This window comes from Nicotiana sylvestris, chromosome 5 (assembly GCF_000393655.2).
Source record: "Nicotiana sylvestris chromosome 5, ASM39365v2, whole genome shotgun sequence".
Lineage (NCBI taxonomy): Eukaryota > Viridiplantae > Streptophyta > Magnoliopsida > Solanales > Solanaceae > Nicotiana > Nicotiana sylvestris.
In genome coordinates this window covers 180,814,857-180,827,311 of record NC_091061.1, presented here as the reverse complement: position 1 = coordinate 180,827,311, position 12,455 = coordinate 180,814,857, and the positions used below count along the sequence as shown (strand labels likewise).

At 36.7% G+C, this 12,455-nt stretch overlaps 2 protein-coding genes across 3 annotated transcripts; one reads left to right on the top strand and one right to left on the bottom strand.

Moving 5' to 3' along the window:
- The first annotated feature begins 4,848 nt into the window (after nucleotides 1–4,848).
- LOC104220533 (glucan endo-1,3-beta-glucosidase 8) lies at nucleotides 4,849–7,443 on the top strand. The gene is made up of 2 exons (XM_009771415.2): nucleotides 4,849–5,204; nucleotides 6,327–7,443. Exons 1-2 carry the CDS (start codon nucleotides 4,849–4,851, stop codon nucleotides 7,441–7,443), a joined length of 1,473 nt encoding a protein of 490 aa, XP_009769717.2.
- A 1,196-nt stretch (nucleotides 7,444–8,639) lies between these two features.
- On the bottom strand, nucleotides 8,640–12,059 carry LOC104220534 (tropinone reductase-like 3). 2 transcript variants are annotated; one of them, XM_009771417.2, is made up of 6 exons: nucleotides 11,749–12,059; nucleotides 10,814–10,930; nucleotides 9,705–9,839; nucleotides 9,378–9,503; nucleotides 9,037–9,138; nucleotides 8,640–8,945 (listed from the first exon to the last, which is right to left on the bottom strand). In XM_009771417.2, exons 1-6 carry the CDS (start codon nucleotides 11,878–11,880, stop codon nucleotides 8,796–8,798), a joined length of 762 nt encoding a protein of 253 aa, XP_009769719.1. In that variant the 5' UTR covers nucleotides 11,881–12,059; the 3' UTR covers nucleotides 8,640–8,795. The 2 variants fall into 2 exon arrangements, with proteins under 2 accessions (XP_009769719.1, XP_009769720.1); XM_009771418.2 differs by having other exon boundaries at nucleotides 8,640–8,962; nucleotides 11,749–12,023.
- Between the last annotated feature and the right edge of the window lie 396 nt (nucleotides 12,060–12,455).

Genomic DNA, 12,455 nt, shown 5'->3' with positions numbered 1-12,455 from the left:
CCTTATTCACTTCAAGTGATCGAACAACCATTGGTGTACTCAATGGGTGCGCTTTGTCCATGTAAAAGCGTTTTAAGACCCTTTCTGTATAGGCAGATTGATGGATAAAGATCCCGTCTGCTAAATGTTCAATTTGCAGACCAAGACAAAGTTTTGTCTTTCCAAGATCTTTCATCTCAAATTCTTTCTTAAGATATTCAATTGCCTTTTGGAGCTCTTCTGGAGTTCCAACAAGATTTATGTCATCAACATAAACAGCAAGTATAACAAATTCTGATGCCATTTTCTTTATAAAAATACATGGACAAATAACATCATTTATGTAACCTTCTTTCAGCAAATATTCACTAAGGCGATTATACCACATGCGCCCAGATTGCTTTAAACCGTACAAAGATCTTTGTAATCTGATTGAATACATTTCCTGAGATTTTGCTTCAGGCATTTTAAATCCTTCAGGAATTTTCATATAAATTTCATTATCAAGTGAACCGTACAGATAAGCTGTAACTACATCCATTAGATGTATTTCAAGCTTTTCATGTAGTGCTAAACTGATGAGATATCGAAATGTTATGGCATCCATAACAGGTGAATATGTTTCATCAAAATCGACTCCAGGTCGTTGTGAGAATCCTTGTGCAACAAGGCGAGCTTTGTATCTTTCAACTTCATTTTTATCATTCCTTTTTCGCACAAAAACCCATTTATGACCAACTGGTTTTATACCAGCAGGTGTTTGGACTACTGGTCCAAAGACCTCTCTTTTAGCAAGTGACTTCAATTCCGATTGAATTGCCTCTTGCCATTTTGGCCAATCAGATCTTTGTCGACATTCTTCGACAGATCGAGGTTCAAGATCCTCACTATCTTGCATAATATTAAGTGCAACATTATATGCAAAAATATTATCCACCACTATTTCAAATCGATTTAAATTAATCCCATCACCGTTCGAACTTATTAAAAGTTCCTCACTCACATGAGCTTCGGGTTCATTGATTTCTTCAGGAATCTCAGAACTAATCAGATTTTGGGTCTCTTCAGGAGATCCCTTCATAGTATCGTTTTGATCATTTGTCGATTTTCTTTTTCGAGGATTTCGATCCTTAGAACCCAAAGGCCTACCACGCTTCAGGCGTGCTTTAGGTTCACTAGCTCTCATGCTAGTAGATGGTCCTACTGGGACATCAATTCGGATAGGCACATTCTCTGCTGGGATATGTGACTTAGTTATCCTTTTCAAATCAGTAAATGCGTCTGGCATTTGATTTGCTATATTCTGTAAATGGATGATCTTCTGGACCTCCTGATTACATATAGGGGTACGGGGATCAAAGTGAGATAATGATGAAACTTTCCACACAATTTCTCTTTTGATTTCCTTTTTCTCTCCCCCTAATTGTGGGAAATTTGTTTCATCAAACCGACAATCTGCAAATCGAGCAGTAAATAAATCTCCTGTCAATGGTTCAAGATAGCGAATAATAGAGGGTGATTCAAACCCAACATATATTCCTATCCTTCTCTGTGGTCCCATCTTACTACGTTGTGGTGGTGCTACTGGCACATATACAGCACATCCGAAAATTCGTAGATGGACAATATTTGGTTCATGACCAAAAACTAATTGTGACGGAGAATATTTATTATAATGTGTCGGTCTGAGACGGATAAGTGATGCTGCATGCAAGATAGCATGGCCCCAAACAGTAGTGGGCAATTTTGTTTTCATAAGTAGTGGTCTTGCTATCAATTGCAGGCGTTTAATAAATGACTCTGCAAGGCCATTTTGAGTATGAACATAAGCTACAGGATGTTCAACTTTTATCCCAACGGATAGACAATAATCATCAAAAGCTTGAGATGAGAATTCTCCAGCATTATCAAGGCGAATAGCCTTTATAGGATAATCTGGGAATTGTGCCCTTAATCGAATTATTTGGGCTAATAGCTTTGCAAACGCCAGGTTGCGAGATGATAGTAGGCACACATGAGACCATCTTGAAGATGCATCTATTAGGACCATAAAATATCTAAACAACCCACTTGGTGGGTGAATAGGTCCACATATATCCCCATGTATACGCTCTAAAAAGGCAGGGGATTCAATACCAACCTTCATCGGTGATGGTCTAGTGATCATTTTTCCTTGATAACAAGCATCACAAGAAAATTCGTCATTTGTAAGAATCTTCAAGTTCTTTAATGGATGCCCACTCGAATTTTCAGTAATTCGTCTCATCATTATTGATCCGGGATGGCCCAAACGGCCATGCCAAAGCACAAAAGTATTTGAATCCGTAAACTTCTGGTTTACGATAGAGTGTGCTTCAATTGTACTAATTTTTGAATAGTATAAGCCAGAAGATAAAGTTGGTAACTTTTCTACAATGCATTTCTGGCCAGAAATATTCTTTGTAATACAAAGATATTCCCTGTTCATTTCATCTATTGTCTCTACATGATACCCATTTCGGCGGATATCTATAAAACTCAACAAGTTTCTTCGGGACTTGGAGGAGAACAATGCATTGTCTATAATAAGTTTTGTTCCCTTAGACAGAAATATTATGGCTCTTCCGGAGCCTTCAATCAAACTTATATTACCAGAAATTGTTGAAACATTTGCTTTTTCCTTATGCAAATAAGAAAAGTATTTCTGATCGTTGAATATGGCATGAGTTGTTCCACTATCAATAACACAAATATCTTCATGATTTGTCTTTGATCCAAACATAATTTGAGGGTTATCCATATTCTTCAAAATAACATAAATAAAATATATTATAGTAAACATCATTATCAAAGCATAACTTTTATTTATGTACAACAATTACATAACCATACTATCTATTACAAACAACAAAAATTAAAATATTTACATTTCTACAGATTCACTACCGATTACATGACTTGTTTCTCCTTCTGGGAGTGCAAAGTAATCAGCTACATCCAAATGCATAAAGTCTAAATTATCTTCAGAAATAAAATTTGCTTCAGCATTTTTCTCTGTCTTCTTCAGGGAGGCTTGATAAAGCTCAACCAGGTGCTTTGGCGTACAACAAGTACGTGACCAGTGCCCTTTTCCTCCACATCTATAGCATGCATTTTCTACATTTGGCGCTTGCACCGCTTCATGCTTTTGTTCCTTCCTTTTCCACTGCTGGTGGTGAGGAGGCTTCTTTGGTGCATTATTATTACCATGATTGGGGTTTCTTCCCCGACCACGGCCATGACCACGACTGGGGCCATGACCTCTTCCACGTTTAGCTTGGTGGAAGTTCGTCTCATTCACTTCAGGGAATGGACAAGAACCAATAGGTCGGCTTTCATGATTTTTCATTAATAGCCCATTATGTTGCTCTGCTATAAGAAGATGTGAGATAAGTTCAGAATACTTTTTAAATCTCATCTCTCGATATTGCTGCTGCAGGAGCATATTCGAGGCATGAAAAGTGGTGAAAGTTTTCTCCAACATATCATGATCAGTAATATTATCACCACATAATTTTAATTGGGAAATAATTCTGAACATAGCAGAATTATACTCACTGATAGATTTAAAATCTTGTAGCCTTAGATGAGTCCAATCATAACGTGCCTGTGGAAGAACGACCATCTTCAGGTGGTCATATCTATCTTTCAAATTATTCCACAGTATGACTGGATCTTTAATAGTGAGATATTCCATTTTCAGGCCCTCATCAAGGTGATGGCGTAGGAATATCATTGCTTTGGCACGGTCTTGGTTTGATGCCTGGTTTTTATCCTTGATGGTGTCTGCCAGACCCATCGCATCAAGATGAATTTCAGCATCAAGCACCCAAGACATGTAGCTTTTGCCCGATATATCCAGGGCTACAAATTCAAGTTTAGAAAGATTTGACATTATTTAGGAAAAGAAAGTTCTTACCTCAGATACTTTCAAAATATTTGCTCGAGATGGTAGAGCTTCGTGCTGATAACGTGTTATAAAATAAAGACTATAAAGTAAAGACAAGTATATAGAGAAACTGATATATTATTCGAATTCAAACTGATGTACATAATGAACTGAAATCTCTTCTATTTATAGAAGAAAGGAAGCTGCTCTGTAAGCTGCTACTACAAGCTGCTGTGTAAGCTGCTACTACAAGCTGCAGTGTAAGCTACTATAAGCTGCTGTGTAAGCTGCTACGACAAGCTGCTGTGTAAGCTGCTACAAGCTGCTGTGTAAGCTGCTGCTGTACCAGATATGGATAATCTTCTACTGAGAGCAATATTTATCCATAACGGAGTATTGAATGGATAAGCTTATTATACCCGGTATGGATAATCTTTTACCGGGGGTAATGTTTATCCATAACTGGGTACTGAAAAGATAAGCCTATTACACCCGGTATGGATAAACTTATACTGGGGATAATGTTTATCCATAACCGGGTACCGAAGTGATAAGCTTCTTCAGGAAGCTTATTTCCAATATAGTACTAAATAGATAAACATATTTACGGTGGAGTCCCATATGGATAAGCTTATTCAGGAAGCTTATTTACAACGAAGTACTAAATGAACATCCATAATATAATATATTTATAACATGTACTACATTTTAGACTGTTATTAAAAAGCAATTTAAATAACACTAAAAAAAAACTGATATTTCTGACAATTCTTAGAAGCGCAAAATGGCTGGGCTCCTGCCTCCTTAACTGAATAACTGAATCAAGATTCCATTCATTCCCCTGTAAACTTTACGCACACACTCTCTCTCTCTCTCTCACACACACTCTTTGGCTTACAAGAAAGGGAGATTAAATTTTCAAGATTCATTGAAGGGAGCTAAGATAAAGGAAAAAAATGAGAATGGGTAGAAGAAATGATCAAGATTTCTTGATTTTGTGCATTGTAGGATTATTTACATTTATGGGAATGTTGACAAGGTGTTGGGGTAGTGTAGGAGTAAACTGGGGTACAATGGCAACTCAACAGTTACCACCAAAGAGTGTGGTGAAAATGCTGAAAGACAATGGATTTGATAAAGTGAAATTGTTTGAGGCAGATGAAAATATTTTGAATGCTTTAGTTGGTACTGATATTCAAGTTATGCTTGCTATTCCTAACTTCATGTTGCATGATATGAGTGCTGATCCTTTAATGGCTGCTGCTTGGGTCCAAGAAAATGTCTCTGCTTATGCTTATACTGGTGGTGTCAAAATCAGGTTCAAAAGTTTCATTTCATAGCCTCCTTGTTTCTTTAATTTCATCTTCTTTACTAAAAATCATGGAAAAAGAAATGCATTAGTTAAATACTAGGTGGTTCATCTTCCCATCCGCCTAAACGGTAGAATTATTCGGTACTTGTGCTGATGGGAGGTTGCAGGGACCTGATGGAATAGTCGAGGTGTGTGCAAGCTAGCACAGATAGCATCGTCATAATAAATGCAATAGTTAAATACTAGGTGATTCCCATATGTCTAAACGTCAAAATTATTCGGTCACTGTATTGGTGGGAGGTAGCATGTACCCGATGAAATAGTACGAATAACATCATCATAAGAAATGCAATAGTTAAATACTAGGTGATTTCTTCCCATCTGTCTAAACGTCAAAACTATTCGGTAACTGTGTTGGTGGGAGGTAGCAGGTACCCGATGAAACAGTCGAAGTGCATGCGAGCCGGCCCGGATAGCATCGTCATAAGAAATGCACTAGTTATATAGTTTGTAGAGGTTTGTGCAATTTATTTCCAAGAATTTCAATTTATTTCTTCTTTCCCAAAAATCATAGCTCGAGCAATTTTACTTTTATTTTCATTTGGTATGTGACGATAAGAGTTAGAGCTTAAATGGAAAACCATGGTCAATAAGGATTCATACAACGGATCCCAATTTATTTGAGACTGAGGCGTTGTTGTTGTTATTGTTGTACATTGGGAGACGAGGTAAGGGAAGGGAAACATGGACAATATAAGAATTGATCCGCATCTGTTGTGGTTTGAACTTCCATTAGTCCTTGGTTGTTCAAGTATTTTCCTTTGTTTTATCAAAATATACGGAAGGGGAATCTTGACGTAATTGGTAAAATTGCTGTCATGTGATCAGAAGATCACGATTTCGAGCATTGGAAATAGCCTCTTGCAAAAATGCAGGGTAAGGTTGCGTACAATAGACCCTTGTGGTTCAACCCTTTCCGGACCCCGTGCATAACGGGAGCTTAATGCACCGGACTACCTTTTTTTTTTTAAATCAAAATATATGCACTTGTTAAATAGGAGGATTCTTGAGAGTTGCTTTTAAATTTCTAAGTAGCTTTTCTCAGTTTCAATTCTCTAATGAATGTAGGTATGTTGCAGTAGGAAATGAGCCATTTCTCCGAACATACAACGGAACATATCTGCCATACATATTACCAGCTCTGAAAAACATTCAAGAAGCCATTAACAAAGCAGGATTAGGGTCAGAGGTAAAAGCAACTATTCCATTCAATGCTGACATTTACTTCTCCCCCGAGTCAAATCCAGTTCCTTCTGCTGGTGATTTCAGGCCAGAAGTACGCGATTTAACCATTCAGATTGTCCAATATTTGTATTCAAATGATGCTCCTTTCGTCGTTAACATCTATCCTTACCTCAGTCTCTATGGAAACATCTACTTTCCATTAGACTTTGCCTTTTTTGATGGCTCAAACAAGCCTGTTAGGGATGGCGATTATGTTTATACTAACGTGTTTGATGCCAATTTCGATACTCTTGTTTGGTCATTGAAGAAAGCTGGTTTTCCTGAAGTGAAAATCGTGGTTGGAGAAGTAGGGTGGCCAACAGATGGAGATAAAAATGCCAATATCGAAAATGCTATGAGATTTAACCAAGGATTGATTCAACATTGTTTAACTGGACAAGGAACACCAGCTCGGAAGGGCAGAATAGAGGTATATTTATTCAGTCTCATTGATGAGAACGCGAAAAGCATTGCTCCAGGTAACTTTGAGAGGCATTGGGGAATCTTTGAGTTCGATGGGAAGCCAAAATACGAGCTAGATTTATCCGGGAAGATGCAGAAAGATAAAGGGTTGGTTGCAGTAGAAGGTGTAAACTATATGCACAAAAGGTGGTGTGTATTAAAACCAGATGCGGTAGATAATGCAGAAGAAGACTTACCAAAAAATATTGATTACGCGTGCAGTCTTTCAGATTGCACAGCTTTGGGGTATGGTTCTTCCTGTAACCATCTTAGCGCGAAAGGGAATGCTTCCTATGCTTTTAACATGTATTATCAGTTCAAGAATCAGAACAGTTGGGACTGTGATTTTGATGGCTTGGCTGTGGTGACTAACGACGATCCATCTGACGATAAGTGCCATTTCCTTGTGATGATTTCTGTTGGTCATTCAATGGTGTTGTTGCAGAAGAGAGTACTATGTATCATATACTTGTTGCTATTCTTGAGGGATGTAATTTAGTATTCTTGCTGCTAGAGAAGTCAATTTGAATACAATGCTGCAGATGGCCTTTGTCTGTCTTTTTTTTATTCTGTTTCTTCAACTTCCTTCCCACTTATGTGCATATATTGACAGTTGACATGATATGACAAGGTTTATTAGACTATTATAGGTGAAACCAGTTCAACAATGGATTTATAAAACCATCAGAAGTTGATTCATCTGCTTTGTAGAACTGACCTTTTGCGGTTGTTCTTAGATTGCTAGTATTATGGCTGTTTTCATACTATCTTCCGCTTCGGTTTTCTAGTACCTTATCGTTGTTACTGCTTGTTTCTATTGCTATACTTTCTTCCATCTATTTTTCCGGTTCATACATTGTTGGTATCATTTTTGTGGCCTTTGTTGTTGATATTTGCTTGCAATTCTTCCTCTTCCTCTTGCTATTGCTTTCATCCATCTATTTTTCCGGTTCATACATTGTTGGTATCATCTTTCTGGCCTTTGCTGTTGATATTTGCTTATTTCTATTCCTCCTCTCGAGCCAAGGGTCTTTCGAAAGCAGCCTCTCTACCTCCTCAGGGTAGGGGTAAGGTCTGTGTACACACTACCCTCCCTAGATCCCATTTCTGCTATTGCTGTAATTTGCTGGTGGTGCTGTTTTTACCGGTTTCTAAAGCTGGTTTAAATGTTATTGAGGGAGGGATTTCTGGAAAATTAATCAAGATTACAAACCTAAAAACGTCCGCCTCAACATTATAATTCTGAAAAGAAAGCAGGAACAAATCCCTCCTTTTCACTGTTCTTGAGCCAAGGGTCTATCGGAAACAACCTCTCTACCATCGTATGATAGAGGTAAAGTCTGTGTACACATTACCCTCCACAAACCCCACTTGCAAAATTTCACTCGGTTTTTTGTTGTTATTGTAAAGCAGGAACAAGTAAGTGTTATTGTTAGCTCCAAGATAGGAGATAGTACTTCACTAAATGGAGGAACAAATCCCTCATTTTCACTGTTCTTGAGCCGAGGATCTATCGAAAATAGCCTCTCTACCTTCATAGGGTAGGGGTAAGGTCTGCATACACATTATCCTCTCCGGACCCACTTTGGGGATTTCAGTGGGTTTGTTGTTGTCATTGTAAAGCAGGAACAAGTAAATGTTATTGTTAGCTCCAAGATAGGAGATATTACTTCACTAAATGCAAGGAAAGAACAGTGAGGGGGAGAACACAGTACCCCTTGTATTTCAAGTGTAGTTTTAAAACAATGAAAGGAGCACAAAGACCATAATTTTTAATATCATGGTAATTTCCTATTATGGAGAAGCGATAACGAGATTATAAAAGATGGGGGAGGACTTAAAAGAAGGATGCTACAGTCTTGCATGCATTCCACCAGCAACTACAAGAGTTTCTCCCGTTACATACGCAGCATCTTCTGATGCCAGATAGGCAGTAGCCGCGGCCATGTCTTGTGTTGTTCCGAGCCTATTGAGTAATGTCTTAGCCTCAAGTTCTCTCCTCTAAATACAAGCACCATCTAGTAAATAAACTGTTAACTTGATCAAATGTTAACTGACGACAGATAGAGATCCAAATATTTTGAGAACTTACCACATTGGCATTTCCGGTGATAAATTCAGCAAAATGTGTGGGTACAAAACCTGGTGCTACACAGTTCACACGAGTATTTGGAGCCATTTCAGCCGCGAGAGCCTGAAAGCCCACAAGTTAGAAGGAAATTAGGAATTTGCAGCCTTTCTATGAGGCCACTCTTTAAATTTTGTCCTCGTTAGCCCAGTGGACTAAATTTCGTCTTCAAAAGTAGTTGAATGAATATTTCTTCTTAGGCTAATGGGGACGTAATTTAAATAGTGCCCGAAGAAAAGGCCATTTGTGCAAATGCCCCAATACGATGTGGTTACTTGATATGCCAATAATGCCACAATAAGTACCTTGGTCAATCCGAGAAGGGCTGTTTTTGTTACTCCATACATTCCCATGGCAGCTGGTGGCGTATAACCAGCAATAGAGGAAATTATAACAACTGAGGAACCCTTCTGAAGGTAAGAAGCTGCATCCTGTAAGTGGTTAAAAGAGTAAAATATTATGTGCCGTGCCAAGAACAATTAAAAGTAATATTGTTACAATGGAAACCAGAATAAACTGAAACATGTGATAAAAAGAAAATATTAGCATCTTCTAACGTCCTCAATTAAATTTTTATAGAGTATGCATATCAGACAAGTTTCTATTGAATTTATTCATATCAAATGACTTACTTGAAGTAATAATATTGCGGCTTTCACATTGATGTCCCACAACTTGTCAAGGACTGGTTCTTTAATTTCCAATATCGCATCCACCGTAGGATTTACAGCAGCATTTGACACAATAACATCTAATTTCCCATATTTCTGAAAAATGACAAATTTCAATTAGCAAAATCTATCTTAATTTGTGATCATAAATCAACCTTAATTTGACGCTTTCACAAATATTATACCAAGAACCTGGACCAGATGCGATTAATATCAGTACATAACTACACCCTTCACATTAAAATATCTATTGGTGCCTTGTCCAATAGTTAAAAGATTACATTGAGGTAAACATGCATTTATCAAGCTACCTGGAAATTAGTCGTTAATAGATTATTAGTCCACCGTGTTCATATTTATTACTCTTGGTTTTTCTCTCCAGAATTTATAGAGAATGCAAATACCTATTAAGCTTCTGGCACTGAACATAAATTTAATATCTTCACAAAGTCTAAATCGATGTCCAATATACTTCACAAACTTCTTATCTAAATGATTCCTTAAATGGCTCCATCTCAAGCTGAAGAGGAGAGCAGCCATTTTAAGAATAGTAAACAACAATCACTCTAATATGATGAAACGGTTAGACTCCCCTACGAACCTCATGCACGAGGACCAATTGAGGAAAAGCATCTCCAGGTTTACACGCAAAAGTGGGTGCAAACCTTGGAAAGCTGGCAGAGACAAAAAATACAAAGTGATTTCTTATCATCTACCTAAACATTGGTGGGCAGAATTACCAGGTACCTATGTACCTATGCAATACCTATGATGGTGAGAGAGGTAGCGGGTAGCTGGTAGAATATTCAAGGTGCGAGTAAGCTGGCCCGCACACCATTGTTATTAAGAAAAGTATGCTCACACTAGAAAAGGATTACAAGCTAACAAGTTTCTTTCACCAGCAAATTTAGCCAGTGAAGAATTCAAGCACCAACCAATTTGACATTAGTGCATATCTCGGTTTTTAATAACTTCTGAGAGTTCATTAGTATCTGATATATACCATACATTTGAACTCAAACTTCTGAATCTGATTGATTGAACAAGTGATAAATACACTAGTGAGATACCTGAATGGTCTTGTCGATCAAATTCTTCCTTTGTTGTGCATTGGACACATGACATACGACTCCAAAAACTTCGATTCCTCGATCGGTAAGTTTTTGTACTGCTTCATCAACATTTTTCTGTAAAATGAACAGATTAAAAGAACCCTCAAGTCAAAACACCAAATGCACAAACAAGCAACCAAACTATATATAGTTCAAAACTTTCAACAAGCAAATAAAATCCATTCTAAGCAAAATTGAAGACTCAGCAAACCATGTTAGTATTTTACCCCAATATCAACGTATGGAATTCTTGAAAGATTTCATTTTTTCAATAAACACCCATCAAATATGCAATCAAAGACACAAAAAGCACCAAACTTTGGCCAAATTAGAAATACCCAAATGAAGATTTCACATAAACTTGACAAGAAACGATGAAATATCAACAAATATCTAAAATAATCAAACACTCATTTCAAAATATCAAATCTAACACAGAAAAAGCTTCAAACTTTGGCCAAACTAGAAACATCCAATAAAGAATTAAAGGAATCTTTACTGGTAATGTTAATTTCTATTTTTTTGTTTAACCATCAGGTAAAATGGCCAACTAATCGTGATTCGTGCCACATAGTACCCATTAAAGAGGACCCATTAAATGGGAAACACTCCCGGTAATTTCTTCATTCCATGGCACGAACCCAAGACCTCTGATTAAAGGTCTTGAAACATCAACACTCAACAGCAAATTATGTGAAAAGATGAAAACCCAATTTTAGAAAATGCAATCAAATACAGAAGCATCAAACTTTGGCCAAGCTAAACAGACTCATTAGAAGAAGTCACTGAAATTTGAAACAAGAAAATTATGAAATACATTAACAAAGAATTATCTGAAAGATAAAATAATTTTTTTTTTTACTAATTTTAATTTTTTTGTTTAAAAAGCAAACCTGTTTTCTGGAGGAGATAACAACAGAAGCACCTTCTAAACCAAGGCGCTCAGCTATGCTAAAACCTATACCCTGTGTAGAAGCTGTCACAATTGCTACTTTTCCTAGAAATCTTTTCCCTAATTTCTCCATTGCTGACTAATAAGCTCAAACACTTTAAAAAAAAAAAAATTAAAGAGAAAAAAAGGTGATGATTTTCTTGTTGGAGATAGAAATGCAATAGTTTAATACTTCTGAATTAAATGGGAAAGGGACTACTTTTATTCGGATTCGGATCTTTGGCCGTTTGATGATTATGAAATTTTCTACGTATTTTTACTATGGGAAATAAGTTTAATATATATATTTTAAGGCCCACACCTGTTTTGTGATAAATTCAAAGAAGCAAAAAAGGTATTTGATAAATTCAATGAATTAAGAGAATCTTACAAAAATTCATAGTTGGGAAATTTAGCGGGCGCATGGATATAAGAATTATAAAATTCTAAAAAAAAAAAAAGTGAAAATTATAGTATTTGAAAATTAGCGTTGTATTTGGACATGAATATAATTTTGGGTTATTTTTGAAATTTTGTGAGTTATCTGAGAGAAAATTTTGAAAAATAATTTTTTGGAGTTTTTCAAATTTTCGAAAAATTTCAAAATTCATTTTCAAATGAAAATTATAAAATTTATGGCCAAACACTGATTTCGAAAAAAAAATAAAA